At 40.7% G+C, this 15905-nt stretch overlaps 1 protein-coding gene across 1 annotated transcript in view; it reads left to right on the forward strand.

Moving 5' to 3' along the window:
- The first annotated feature begins 2696 nt into the window (after window positions 1–2696).
- The window catches only part of LOC115404683 (uncharacterized), a 64995-nt gene continuing 51786 nt past the window's right edge, over window positions 2697–15905 (forward strand). Inside the window, 2 exon segments of the mRNA XM_075410464.1 lie at window positions 2697–2744; window positions 2929–3031. Of these exon segments, the coding sequence (XP_075266579.1) occupies window positions 2697–2744; window positions 2929–3031 (151 nt within the window).

Here is a 15905-nt window from a genome sequence, read left to right on the forward strand (position 1 = left end):
CTTTTTTGATGTTTGTCTTCAATGCAAGTAGGGAAAAAACAGAAATAATGTTGTTCTCACATCTTTCATCCGTTTCCCATGGCTGTTTTTGTGAACAAGCCCTTTTTATTGCTTTTGTTTTGATTCCTCAGAAAAAAAGCAAAAGGGAGGCACTGTTTTTTTTGTTTTGTTTTTTTACTGGTGGTTATGGTGCTGTTATTTCACAAAAATAAGGTCTGTGTTTTACGTCTGAATTCTCCCCGTGTGGAATTTGCATGATCTCCCTGTGCCTGTGTGCAGCACTCTGGCTTGCTCCGGGACTCCGTCCACATGCTTGCGTGGTTAACTGGTGACTAACTTGCAGTGATGTGTGTGAAGGCGATTGTCACCCTGCGTTAGCTGTGTGTGGACGCTGCGGCCGCCTCTTGCCCAGTGTCAGCTCTGATAGACTTCTGCCGCCTGCAACCCTCCAGTGAATAAAGTGGGTGTAGATGATGGATGGGTGGATGTTTTTGTGCATGCTGGTTCGCTGTCATGCTTTACTGGGACACTTAATGGAACTGAGCCGTCATTAATTTCACCCCTGCTTTTCCCCCCCTGTGACAAGAGAAAATTCGAGCAGCCGAAAAAGGTCCAATGATTACCAGAATCAGATAATAAATGAAGATCATTTCCGTGAGACTTCAGGCTTAAATTTAGATTACTGAATAGCACAAATGAATAAAAACCCTCAAAATGAGAAGGTAACCGTTTCAATTGTCCACATTCCCCAATTGATTCATACTGATTGCTGCTGTAAATGAATAAAAATGACCAAATCTTTCCGCGCTGTCTGTGTCTGAGACTCTAACTTCACATGACGAATCGGCATTTGTCTGGTTTAACAAGCATCCATCCAAGGAGGAGGAATTTAGATTTGCTTAGACTGAGCACGGAACCAGAATTTAGCATCACATTTTGAGCATAACAGTGGTTTTTCTATCTCTTCTCTGTGAAACAGTATCTACAAATTGTGACCACTGAGAGTGCTTCTAGACCTGAAAATACTCTCCACCTGAACTACAAATATAATAAAGTGTACAGCCAATTGTTATTTGCAGTCCATCCCTGGTGTCATCCATTTTATCTCCTCCGATTGCTGTTATGCTTGGCTTTTTTCCTCCTCGTTTCCACGACAAAAAAAACATGAATTCTGCTCAACATGCCATAATAGCCAAACTGCTGAGCTTTTACATACCTCGGGTTTTCTGGCATAACTGCTTTCCAATACACACCCAGAGGAGCCAAACAAACACCGACTGAACAGAAAATTCACTGAAAATATGTCCCTTCAACTCAATACCTGCTCTGCAGTGCTCTAAAATGTTTTGACTCTTCACTGTTTTTCCTCTGACACTTCATGCCCACCACTGAATGGAATAGATTCACAAATCAACAAACTGCATCAGCACACAAAAAAGATGATCTAAAAGTGCTTTAAGTTTGGCTTTTTGAACTGCGTTCATCGGGGGGGATTCCCTGTTTCCTTCGCTCACATGAGACAAAAACACAGGAACAGAAAAATAACAACAAACATCAAGCCAAACTCTAAAAGTCACACAATCTTCCTTCTCTCTGTCTTCTGGCTGCTCCCTCTGGGGGTCACCACCGCAGATTATGTGAGCCGCATGTTTGATTCTGCACGTCTTTCATGCCAGATGCTCTTCCTGACGTGACCCTGAGCGGTTGGGGATTAAGGAATATTGCTCAGGGACTCGTGACCACTGTTATTTGAACCAGCAAACATCTCATCTCAAGTTACTTCCCAGCTACCGACATGGCATGGTTAATCAGCATTTTTTCTTTTTTTTTTTTTTTTACTTCACAGCGGAGGGGTTGGTTTCAGGGCCTGGTGGCCTTTCTGTGTGCAGCTTGCGTGTTTTCTCTGTGCATACACAGGTTGTTTGAGGAGCAGCTGACCTTTCCGGAGAGTAACCTGCGTTTCTCTTTAGTCGGCTGGGATAAACTCCAGCGCCTCTCATTGCCGAGCTGGGAAAAGTGATGCAGAAACATGTAGATGAGATGGATTTTAACAGATGCCTCAACATAATGTTTTAAAAAAAACTTGTTTTTAGACCCATTTTGATGTCTTGTTATATGATGGTAAAAATAAAACTGAGTTCCAGAGGTCTGACAGAGTGTTATTTCAAATACTGTTTACAGATCATAGACTTCTGCAAGAAATTTGCAGGAAACTTCATGTATTTTAAAATATTGCATATTACCTTTATATTTAAGTGTATTTCTGTACTGACAATTTGTGAGAATGAACAAAAATAAAGCCTATAATTGATGGCTTGTTGTCTTTGTGAGTATTAAATGAAGAAAACTGAATTTTCACCAATAAACGTGAGTTGCGGCTCTTTATTCTCTTTAGAAATACTTTGCAGGAGATTTTTGTCTTCCATCTTCTTCCTCTCCTGTTGCTGAGACTTTATAGAAGTTTTTAAAATTCTATGAACTTGTCCTGTGTTCTCCCCATTCGTCAGCTGTCCCCCCAAACTCCCTCTTTGATACAAGGTGGACCTGATAAGTCTGAATTCCAGGGCAAGCGTGGCACACCGGGGAATTGTTCTCCCACAAGACACTGTTGTTTTTTGGTTTTTTTTTTCTCAAATTCAGTTGAGTTTCCTCACTGAAATCAGGTGGCGGAGGAAGCATAATGTTTTATACGAGGTATGGGTTCACCAAGAGTCATAATCATCGTGGGAATTTTCCGTATCAAGGTAAGAATGAATGTCCTCACAAAGAAAACAGAATGGAAGTCACCACCTGGGTGTTCATTAAAAATACTTCTCTCTCAGACACTAGTTTATTGCAATATGGTAAAAGTATTTTCACACTAAGTTTTATTATTGGAAACAAACTCCTGGGATTTGCTCTCCGTTGTGACCCCTGTGTTGTGAGCAGCAGCAGCAGCAGCAGCAGCTCGGAGCCTCTGGAATATTTGGGTTTTTACAGCCAGGCCTGGACATTATATTGCATTACTCCACCAGAACCGCCAAGAAATACAGTCAGTGACAATGCATCCCATGCTAATGAGCCCTGTTCTGTTTTACGCTTACAAATAAATGACTATAAAATGAAGAAAGATTTGGGCTCTGCGATATGTTAGCAGTGAAATATAGAAGTGGCTGACCCACAAACTTGACCCAATATGAAAAGCAATTCATGAAAACAGCCTTGATTTACAGTTGTTGTGCTGCTTAAGTATCATCATTACCTCGGTGGTGCACTCAGTTTCACATTATATATCTGCGGTGAATGACTCCGGGTTGGCTTGTCTTGGAGTTGAGGTTCAACTCAGAGAGTATCATGTAAAAGATGTGCATGAAAAATATGGGTTTGTATTTCTGCAAAGTGCAGCATGTGTAGCATTCCTACCTTTCATTTGAGAGAAAAAGTTCAATATTGGGAGATGTATTCCACTCGCTTTCTGCACTCTCGTATAGTTAAAAATGAATTCAGCACCAGGAGACAGTCTGCTTAAATATAGATTAGACTTAAGTGGAAATAGTTAGTTGGGTTTTATTCATATATAATCAGCAGAGTGAGCCTCGCTTGAAGAAGCTGCACCTCAGCACGGCAGCGCTTTGAAGTCAAGCATATTCTCACAATAATAAGTATTAGTACAGAAACCTCACATGCAGCCAAATTGCAGGGTTTTTTTTTTTTAAATTTATTTCATTACCATTCACTTCCAGTAAATCTTCTGGAACTTCTGCCCCCCAACAAACTAAGTGTTCTGATGTGAAGTGTGCTCAGTTCTGTGTTGTTAAACACACATATTAGTAACATATAGAGTCATAATGGGATGAACTGACCTTTTTCATTTGCTACTGTGGACAAAAAGTTCTGCACAACTGATTTCCCATCACATTCTAATAGAGTGTTACCAAGTTAATGTTTGAAAGGTAGCAGGAAACACAATACACAAATGAAAACCATGCAATATTTTAGTCTAAATTCAGAAAAATCATAATGATAGTGCAAATGAATCAATTCTGGATCACCATAAAATTCGGTTACAACAAAAAGAAAATCTCTAAAAAAAAAACAAAAAAAAACACAGTTATCTGCTTCACTATCAGTTGGTGCCGAATGATAACTCCAAAAAGTGTTTATTGTGTTCATCTGAGGAGTTCAAACCACAGTATGAAGTTCGTTTTTAATTGGCCCTCAGCAAGTTGTAAAAATTGGATGGAATAAGAACTTGGAAGATTTAATTCTAGGTACAGTTTGAGCAAGTTAGCTTCGGGGTCAGCAACCTTTTTAAAACAAGAGTTAGTTCGAGGCTCCCGAGTTATATGGAGGCCGCATGACAATACATTTCCTCAGTAATTAGAGTTTGAAATCGTGTTGTTTGGACAAAACACTGAGTTAGCTTCCCAACAAAAACAAAACTAATGAAGGTAGAATGTTGCTGCTGGTGACCAAAATCAAAGGAATGCAGGATTGTAACTAGGTGCAGAAAATGTCAGTGTTACTGTGTTGTGTGCGTGTTGTCCACCGTGAAAAAGGCTTTGTGTACAACCGGTCTGAGGGTTGTTTTTTTTTTTTTCACAGTCATGGACAGGAAAATAGTCAGTGGAGATCAGGAAGTCTTTTCTCAGAGACAGTTAACCCAGAGCTCAATCCTCCTCTCTTTCTCAAAAGAAGGGAACAAACTAAGTTTATACCAACTTTTCAACAATCAAGGTGCCGTCCTCGACTGTGTTAAACTTTCAGCATGTCTGGCCTAGTTACCTAGATTTCTTTTTCCTTTCCTTTTTTTTTTTTTTTTTTTGCCCTGCTCCTTTTTCAGAGGAACTCGTGATAAAAGGCTACAGAGACGTCCATAAAATACCAACAACAATACTGATGGTGGGTTATCTTTATATCTGTGTATCAAGTATATCGATTAGTAGTGGCGTGCTTCAGGAGGGAGGGATGTCGGCATTAGTATGATCACTATAAAGAGGAAGTTTGAGTTTGATCAAGAACTCTGATCGCCATGAAGTCATTCAGACAAGGTGATATGGCATGTGAGGGTTGGCTCGGGAAGTTAGCATCCATTAATATTGACTGAGAGCTCCTATAAACGCAGCTTGGATTCACTGAAGTGGGCCACGTTTTAGCTGAGTAGGGTGAGCGGGGGCTGAGATTGGGAGAAATCCTTTGGGATTCCGGAACAAAACTGTCTCCTGGAGGCTTTGTGGGACAAAATACCATTGAAAGGACGATTAAACCTGATAACCAGATGTGCTATCAATCTCAGCTCATCAGTCTGAATTTGGACAAACTTCACAAAGAGCGAATCATTAAAAAGAGCACAAGCTTCTTGCGCTTGTCAGAACTGAATTTCTTCTAAGTTTAACGGAGACAAATCATCGTAAAAGTCATCATTTTAACAGTTGTGACAGTTGAAGTCAACGTATGAAGACTCTGGTTCAAATGAAATCGTAGGTCACACAAGAAGAGTCTGCGGTGCTGTTTACTGTCTCTGGATCCCAACAGCAGGACGGTGTAATAACTTATAATGTGAAAAACATTAGGAGGTCCAGCACTCAATAAAACATTACTTGAGACCAAGCATGGGGTCTGAGTTCCAAAGTGTTTCAGGCTCTCTGGGTGGTGGTGGTGGTGGAGATGGTAGGAGGGAAGGTTTCATGTTCCTACACTTTCTCTGAACCCCCCCACCCCCACCCCCCGATGGAGAAGCTGTTCTGATGGTAGTTTCTGTTGCTCTCCAATCGCAACATGTTCAAACTTCTTGAAGTTTCTTTTCTGAACCCTTCCTTTGTGGACTTCGGCTTGTTTTCCTGCTCGACGACTGAAACCTTCGCCTCATCTAGCTTCCTGACGCAGGCTGGCACATTTCTCCTTAAAATGCCTCGGTGATCTGAACATTTCATCATTTCTATGATACAATCTCACTTCCTGAGGCAGTGGAACAGTCTCACAGCAACACAGGAACTCCAACATGTCTAACAGGAGGTACTCTGTACATTTATTTCAAGGGTTAAAGCAACACTAAGGAACTTTCAGTTTTCGTTGATTTTGGCGGCACCAGTGGACAAAAGCGGTAGTGTTTTGCCTGAAGGAATACTACAGTTCCCATGAGGACTAGCGTGTGATGTCGTAAAATGCTGCTCCCAGTGGGCATGCTGTTGGACCGAACTTGCCTTCATTTGTTTCCAGTGGCTGTGTGAAGGACAGATAGCAATGAGGTAATGAATCTAATGGTGGCTAAACAATGTTATATCATGATGTGACGCATGCTGTAAAGCAGTGCGCATATTTGGAGTTTTTTAGTGTGCAGGTTTCCTACCACCCTCCTCACAGTTGCTTAGTCCAAGTGAAAGCAATACTGACGCCCTCAGGGTGTGACAGAGGGGTCATTCAACTAGTTGTAAGTCGATGTATCTTCACAAAAGATATTAAAATGTTTCATTAAGGCTGAAAAGTTCCTTAGTGTAGGTTTAATTTTGTTAATCATGCTCTCCAACCTCGAAAAGTTCGACTTCAATCTTGCCTTTTGTGTGTCGTTGGCTCTTCGTCGTTGTCCTCCTCGGCCGTCGTCCATTGAGTCGCGCTGGGTTTACGGTCTCTGTGGATGGTACAGGCTGAGCAGAGACCTCTGGGTTGCTCCAGCTCCGCCTGAAGCTCTTTTTATGTCCTGAGTGGCTTTCGTAACCTTTGTATATTTCTCTTACAAAATCTCTCTTTGCTCCATGTCTGAGAAGCACCTTAAGAGATCAGTTTCAAATTTTCACTGAATTTCATACGTAGCCTGTGGTGTTTTTTGTTTTTTTTTTTTTCTCAAGCAGCTCTCTTGTCTCCATTACTGGAACAAATTGACCTGATAAACAGCTTGTTTTTTTAAGCAGTGACAACTATTTTAAGTAATGGGAGTTCAGAAAGTAATGGTGCATTCATGAGTGACTGGGAGGTGGAACAATTCTCCTTCCCACTGGGAAAAATCCATCTGAATCCTGTCAAACTGGGATCTTACCACTGGGAAAGTGGGAGGTTTAGAAGAGATTATAAAATCACTCCATCACTCAACATGGAAGTGGTTTATGGCAAAAAACAAGGGAAAAGGCAGCAAGGAGTCTGTTTTCTTCTGACTCTTCATTGTACTGAGAGGCATAAATTAAGACAATTTCCATGTTACCTCAATGAAACAGAATTTCTTTCCGTGAATGGATTAGTATTTTACCAACTACAGTGTTACATACTGAAGTTACATCGTAGTTACTTTCAATGAAGTGCCTGCTGGACGGCAAATGTGCATCGCCATATTGTGAAAGTAAACCGTACCTCCTGAGCTTCATCCCGTCCTTCTCTTAGCAGATCCATGCGATGATGAGCCTGTTTGTCTTTTTTCTGGACTCTGACAGCAGCAATGAAGCGCCGCTGCAGGAGGTGGCCATGTTGCGTGTTTGTATCATTTGGATGGTGTGAACTGATAAATGGAACTAAACTGGTAACTTTCCCACTTACCGTCTGAAGACCAAGTCATCGAGCACAGATGAGTCTTATTCCTTTCAGATTTCAATTGATAGATCATATTGGATCATCAGTAAATGAGGTTTAATAATTCAGTTTTCATAACTCTGAAATACTCTGATTACGACATATTGAATTTTAGGAGAAGCTATTCTAATATATCTTATGATTCTAGTACTGGGGCACTGATCGTTGCATATTCTGGCAACTTTGATCAATGTGGTGTGCAATAATAACCAATAATGTAATAAATAGACAATTTCAATCTCATAAGTGCAAAAATGTAATAAAAATCACAGAAATGGTGAAAATCATAATTGATAGAGCTTTTATAATCATCCATTGTATTTTTTTTAATAAGAAATACTGCCCATGTAATAATTATACATTATCAGCTGCATTTATGATATTTTCAAATATTTATGCAATTCCAACAATCTTATAATCAGGAAATAATGTGAAAACTTATCCAACAATTGTCAAACTGGTATTAAGGTACTGGCTCAGGGTTTTTTTTTTTTTCATTATTACACTGTTAGAAAGTTAAACCGTCATTGGCTTCATTACACTAATACAGCCTAGAATGATTCCATTATCGGCCATTATTCCATTATTGGTTGTTACATGGTGGATTAGCTGCAGTGTCTCACAGTGACTGACACGGCATTAAATCTTCTAACCAACGGCTCTGAAGCGCACAAATTCACATGTTACATCTGAGATTTGTGTAATTCACCCAGTTACAAAGTGTAAACATGAGAAGTTGTGGTTTTATTTGCTTTCATGTCAGTCTCTGGCTCTGGCTTCGCATTTAATCCCCCTTCATCTCCTCACGTGAACAGAACTCAGCGTTTCTCCAAAAAATGTGAAATTTTCACTCTACGTATTTGAAATCAGTTCTCCACTCCAAGAAAGAAAGAAAAAAAAAACCATGCAAACTTGCAGCTGCTGAGTGATCACGTAACTGACTGCAGAAAGAGCCAAACAGGAAAATAAAGCACAGTTTATGAGCACAGTAATGGGACGATTGTTAAGGCTTCCTTGTGTTTTTTGAAGTTGCGGCGATAACTAAACATTCTCATTAGGCGCATGCTCACAGCCGGAGACGCGAAAGCTTGTGAGCTCAGAACAACAAACAAACATGCATCCATGTTGTGTGGATGTGGTATTATTCCTTTGTCTCCATGTAGCCAGCCACCTGTTCCTTTGTTTACTTGCCAGATTCTTCATAGATGGAGAAATCTTTGGAGACGAGAGGGCTTGTTCTACACCGCACATGATACTCTAGCTAGTGCCTGCTGAAAATCAATCTGCAGACAGATTACTGCACCAAAGAGTCAGGGAAAATAAACAAATCCCTATTTCCATAATTAATCAAGTGCGCACGAAAGTGCTCCACTTCTTTCATGCAGACAAAGACAAGGCTTCATTACATCAGAACTCGATAAAATCGCTCATATCAAGTTGGCTGCAGCCTTATTTGAATGTCATCCTTCATTTAAAATATGATTTAATTCAGTTTGTTTCATTTGTTTCCAGAGCGGCTCCTCATTCAGCTGTCGCTGTGCTCAGGCTGCCTTCCATTCAAACTACCTTTGCACATTTTGCTTCCCACCGGCGCTTATTATTGCCTCAACCTCTCTTTTTTCCTGCCGAGTTTCCGAGTCTCATTCAGTTTCTCACCTGCCATGCCTGCGTGGCTTTTTGGCACCGAGCAGTTGGACTGCGATTTCCTGGCAGCCATGCATCAACACATCTCCATCTTTAGCTTTCTGACAATTGAGTCTCATGAATGGTGTGCTGGAGAGCACCCTGCAGGAAAACAGCACCAGCACAAATCCGAAGGGGCCCCAACCCCCGCATCCTGCCTTCACTACAGTCCCTCCAGCTTTGTTTTTTCTTTTTTTTTCCCCTCTCTCCATCCAGCTCAAACACACTGAAAACACTCAATTTAAATGAGAAATACTCCTCAGTGACATCTGAACGACGTCAACATATACAAGGGTAAGTGGTTCCACTGCATATCATTATTATTATCATTACTACTAAAACAGACATGGTTTAACCCACCAACAAGTCAATACTAATATTTCAATGTTTAAAGGAATACTCCGAAGATTTTGGACCCACGCCCTATCCCTATCATTTACAAAGTGAGATAAGCTCATAAATTTTAACGGATTGAAAAGGAAAACACGTCTTTTAAAATGTTTTATAACCATTCGGATTTTATAACCACTCCTGGACCACTGGAAGGAGTATTTTGTCCACTTTCGTCAATCCGGCTCTGTCTCCTCTTCACCTCCAGCAGCTGAGCTAAGCTAACTACAATGCTAACAGCTGGGAGCTAGCGGCTGGACGCACAGACACAACAAAGGTATTTATGAGCTTATCTCACTTTGTAAATGATAGGGATAGGTCGTGGGTCCAAAATCTTCGGAGTATTCCTTTAAGGTCTCCAAAAACCTGTTCAAAGCCTTTAATAAAGAATTTTCTTTAAGGAATGCAATAAATGTAAAATATCTGACTCACTTTAAATCCTGTCTGTTCCCAACCTTTACTGACTTTAATAATTAGGTGACAGAAACAATCAAAGCTATCAGGTATGAGGTCAAGACAAAGGTCACACACTGCTAAAAAGCATAAGTTTTCTGTTTCATGAGCAGTTTCATGCTAGTTAATGATTCTCCCGAAAGAAGAGGTGACAGTTTGATAAAGCTCCTACTTTACAATACTTTATGCCAACATTGTCTGACTCATTTCAGTCTGATGGTTTAGAAGAAAAAGTGCTGAATTTCACCTGTTTCACTGAATTGGAAAAGAGAAACTAACTTTCTGGTTGTTGAATTGGTGTTTTTTTTTCATATTGCTTAACAAAGTAATAAGAAATAAACTGGCTGTAGTGACTGAAATAAGACTTTTCACTGAATGTGTTGTGGATTTTGCGAGCGCCACTCTTGTATTTTCCCTTTTTTTTACCTTGGCTCTCTCGCTGCTGACTCCAGGCAGTGGCACAGTTACCGGGTTGTTTCGAAATCCCAGCCTGATGTGACAATTGGACTGAAAGCGAGTGGCTCACGGTATGGGGAGACAATGGAAATAGGCCTCAGAAAAACTCTGTTCCACTGTTAAAATACAATCCCTGTCCTTATTTCATGTTGGATATAATTCATGTAAGATCTGAGGCCGTTTGTGTTGTTTTATGTTGTTGACAGACAGGCTTCTTTTACAGCCTGGAGGGAAAAATATTTGCACTTTTACTTCAGGCAACAATGGATTGATCTGCTCCCGAGTGTCACTAACAAGCCATAATGCTCCCACAATCCTCCTTATATCTTTAAAAAGAGTAAAAACTCCAAGCCTGGGCATCTCCAGCTGTCTATCCTGATCATCGGGGGACGCTTTCAGGTGTGCTAGAATACTTTTTAAGCTGTGCTGCCGGTGTGCAGATGTGACTCGGGGGGTTTTTACAAGTTAAAAATGGGAGTCTAAACAAGCCAGAAGTGCTGGTGAGTCGCGAAAGCCTGACAAATGCTCACCGTGGACGACACCATTTGCATGGCTTCAGTGCCGGGAAGCCGCGCCGATACAATTTCAGAAAATCCCAGGAAGAAAAAAAAAAATGTTCTGTACATCCTTGACTTATATTTGGACCCAGGCAATCAATAGGAACAGAATTATGAGGCAGTGAAGCGAGTGATTTTAATCTGGGACTAAATATCCAGTAGTGGATTAGTTTCAGACAATTTCATACCTCCAGAGCTCTTCATGAAATATGGATAAGGTGGGAGAGCGAGAGAGGGGGGGATTATGAAAAATAAAGGCATTTCCCCAAACCGCCTTCGTCGATGGAGGCCAGATGAAAAAGTTTTGCAGATGGGCAGCTGGAGGATTTCGAGCCACTTTGCAGAGCAGATGCCCCGTCTCCCACAGCCTCGGCTCGGGCACCGGTTTAATTAGAAAGACCCCCCGGTAAGATACCTTTCAACACTGACAGCGGAGCCTCCGAACATGCCCAGACTTCAGCTCGCTGCGGGAAGTCTCACGGTCATTGCCAGTGTGGGGCGTGAGGAAAAACAAAGAGATGAGACGCCGCCATGTAAAATAGGGTCATTTACATACAGAGATCATTAACACGGGCCCGTCCCGCAATGTAGCCATTCACTTTGAAACGCGATTAGTGTAGCGATCTGGAGCAGCACACACAAGCCGGTAAGGGCATGAAGGAATACTGAAAACTCAAACACATTTAAAGCCAATAGAATTCACTGAAAGTGACTGACGAGGTGAATGCAGCCGGTGGTCCGTCCTGCGCTCCGGCTTTAGCTGAAGCTGTTGACTCGTCTGTTACTTCTGCAGGGTCTCCCGTTGCCTAGTCGCGGCACTGTCTCTTTATTAAGCTGCGTGAAAGATGATGAAGTGTAACTAACGTTAGCCCGTAGCTTATCTTGCTGAGGGGCGTCTGCGGCAGTTTGCACGCTGGGAGCTTATTTCAGATGATTTATCGCAGCTTCTTCTCATAAACGCAGTTCTTTAAAGAACAGGTGTTGTGCAGAATTCTGCATGGCTGCATCCTTATGAAGTGCTTTGAGGAGAAGATATCTCTGGAACAATGATTGATTCACTCAACCAGGCCAAAGTGTGTGAATGTTGTCATTTGACAACTAACTTTAGATGAACGTATTGATTGAATCGGCTCACAATATAAAACAACTCAAAACAGCTACAATAGCACTAAAACATTGTGGTTTCTATTTATTGTTAGTTTGACTGGCTTTTCAAAGTCAGGAAAACAATAAACATCATACTTTGTGTAGATGTTTGACAGTTATTTCTAAAGGCATGTGAGGGATGTGGAATGATTTCGACCTTTTCAGACAGATCCAGCTGGAGCTGACATGCCGACTGCAGATTACAGTCAGCTTTTAGTCGAGTGGAAGGGGAACCTGTCCGGACATGCTCATGTCGTGAGGTTTAATTTCCAGGGAAGGGATAAACTATTTAAGGCAGCGTGAGCCACTGTTGATGAAACACCTTAATTTGCTCAAATTGCTATTGATTCATTTTAAGTGGTCCATCTTTTCAGATCAATATCCTGAAACTGATGCACCATTTTATAAAATGCACAGATTTAGGGACTGTTTTCGTTTACACCCCGTCCTTTTCCTTAACTCGTTGCTCTTTGCGGCTTGAGTAAAGTTTATTTTGCCGTCGTCTGCGGGTGGCTTCCCGTCCGTTTTATCTGCGCTGCTTGGTGCCAGCGCGTTACACCCTGATTACACCCCGTCCGGTCTTCTCTTTATTGCCACAAAGGCTTCAAAGCAGAGTAGGTTCAGTTGGAGCATGAGCCACAAACCTATTAAAAATTCCATTATATATTTTAATATTGCAAACATGAGCGGCTGTGTGGCGGCGCTGAACTCTGCAGACCCGAGGATCTTATCTCCACCACTGATCATCAAACCCTGGAAGTTGATTCATTGCTTTACTGACACCCAACCCAAGACTAATATGTAGTTTCATATTTTAATAAAAGGCAGAGCTCTCAATTTCTGCCCAGGCTTTGAAGCATCCAAACTTTGAAATAGTGAACTGCAGAGGTTTGGCCAGAAATGGTGGATGTGACTGTTGTTCGTCTCTCTTTGTTATTAAACATGCTGCTACTTATACTGGAATGACGCATCAAACAGGGCCGGGGAAATATTGTGACGGTTATAAAGAAGCGGCTCCCGGTGTTGAGCAGACAGATAATTATCACCTGGAGCAGCGTCTCCACTCAGCTGTGCTTGTTTACAATTTCAGGAGGGATTTAAAACACGTGCGGCGAGGTGGAGATTTGCACGGTTGATTTAAATCAGGGAAACGTTGACGAGACGCGACTTCTCAGGGTGGTGTCTGCATGTTCTCCCTGTGTATGTTAGGGTTTTCTGTTGGCTTGGCACTCTGGTTTCCACGCTGCCAATCACTCAAAAGATGGATCAAATTCACCCAATTCACACAAATCAGTATTTCTAGAAGAAATAAAAATGACATAAAACTGCATTTCAGAGTAAAGCTGCAATTATTCTGTGATCTGTTGAAAAACAAGCTACATAATTATCAATTGGAATATTCATTTGAGTTGTTTTTTTAATTTATTTAACTTGATAGATTTGATATTTCCTCAATGTCACAGCTGAATGCAGAAATATCAGGAGACAGATTGAAAGCAGCCCAGTAAATCACAAACATAATACAATTCATCTCATTATAAATCACAACATGTTAATCATTTATTCATCTTCTGTGCTGCTTTATTCCACTCTGGGTCACGAGGGGCTGGAGCCAGGTGCGACAGGAAACAGAAAAACACATTTAGACCTAAAATAAACATAAAAAAGTCTCTCAGTCTGGATTCAAAGCCATGTTTATGAGGCGGCACTGCCAAACGCTGTATTAAAAGAAAAAAATCTCATTTTAATTATTATGACTGCAGGTTATCGTTATCATCACTAAGACCTTCACTATATTGGGAAGTAATTCTTGTGTATTAATAAAATACTACTTTAAGATATAGGCAAATAATTAATAAAAGAAAAAAAGAATCAACCACGATCATGCCAGCACTCAGTTAAAAACATACAATATGTGTCGTCAGTTCCCGGGATTTCCTTGTTCCAATGTACCATAATTCATTTTTCAACTTAAGAAGTGAACGGTGGAATCTGCCGCTCCCTCCCTGGTGTCACCTGCCTGCCAGATTAATAAATGTGTTATCAAGCTGCTCACAGTGAGTGAAGCTGAATCCCTTTAAATAGTGAAATACTGTATGTTCAGAGCCCTGCAGCAGCAGATGTTTTTACATGGTTGGTCTAATCGCTAAGCCACTGCGCTCGCTGATATGTGAGTCTGCCACTGGAGCTGATGCAGGAGTGCATCCTATATTTGCCTTTTTCTGAATCCTCCTGCCGCGGCCCCTCCGAGCACCGGCTGCCGTTAAAAATCAGATGCGAATGACATCCGAGGGATTACCACAGACAGCGATCTCAATGGTTGATTTGCAAACAGACTAGGACTGAAAATCTCCAGATCTTCATCAAGCTTTGCTTCTTAGAGCGTGAGATTAGACGGTAATGCGATTCTTGATTGTGAACATGAAAATAAGTCACTGTGATGTTTATCGCCCAAGAGACTGAAAACTAACACAAAAAAAATAAGAGTATATCTGTGATAAATCGGTGTTAAACTGATCTGTGTGACAATACAAGTGAAGTATTTGATTAAATCTGGATATGCTGGATTGTTTCATGAACTATGTTTGCTTTTGGTGTCTCAGTTTGAGAACTTCACTCTGTGATCTGCTCTGCTTACAGTCGAGCACTGCGCACACGCACTAACTATCTCTGTCCCAGAATAATCAATAAAACATCTTATGAGATCGGCACAGAATTCAAAATAAATAACAAGAAGTAAAAAAGGTGAAGCAAAAAGCAGATGCAGTCCTGTCACATCTAAAGTGTTACCTGAAGCAGTGGTCAGTCAGTGTAAACCAATTTGTTCTTATAAATTATACATAGTTAATTACATGTATATACATAATGAAAAAGGCTACTGTAATTATTGTAAAGGTCAGAAAAATCCCGTCCTCAGGGTTAGATCAAAACCTCGACTGAGGACGAGGACTTATGAAAAATCGGTTTAATGAAAAGGACGAACTGTTTCAATTAAATGAATATATACTGTATGCACATACCATCGTTCTGTTAAAGGAAATGGCTTTAACATTGATTCACCTATTTAAATATTGCTTTAATGACATTTTTCCTTCAATCACTTCAGAAGCCTAAACTGAATTAATGTTCTGGGCCAGAAAACATTTCAAAAGGGGCTGCAAACAGTCTGCGGTCAACAATGTCTCATTTATAACAGGTCAACTTTTCCAGAAATTCACCTTTGAATCAAAATCCCCCCAAATGCACAGTAAGCTCACTGTGTGTGTCTGTATGACCAGTATTAGCCAAGAACCTGTTAACTTTATCTCTTTATATATCAATGTTTAACATGACTTATGTGGTATTTATTGTGTTTTATTGATATTTTAACTCTGTTGTATTCAGCGGTTTGTTCTACAGTAAAATCAACCCTCAGCTGCTCAGGAGGACGTGTTCACTAAAGGAAAGACAAGGAACAGCCAGCATCTTGTAAAGCCATACCTCTAACAGCTGCAACGGTTTAAAGTCAGTACTTTTTTTTTTTTTTTTTTTTAAAGAAAAAGCTTCTTACTGCCTCAGGGCAGCAATGATTTCTAGATTTTGATAATCCCTGAAGCCTCTGACAACACCATCTTTGACTTTATATTTATAGAAATATTTTGAAAGTCCAGTATTCTAAGCATTGCTTTATTTTTTTAAAACTTT

The sequence above is a fragment of the Salarias fasciatus genome, chromosome 2 (genome assembly GCF_902148845.1).
Source record: "Salarias fasciatus chromosome 2, fSalaFa1.1, whole genome shotgun sequence".
In the NCBI taxonomy this organism is placed as follows: domain Eukaryota; kingdom Metazoa; phylum Chordata; class Actinopteri; order Blenniiformes; family Blenniidae; genus Salarias; species Salarias fasciatus.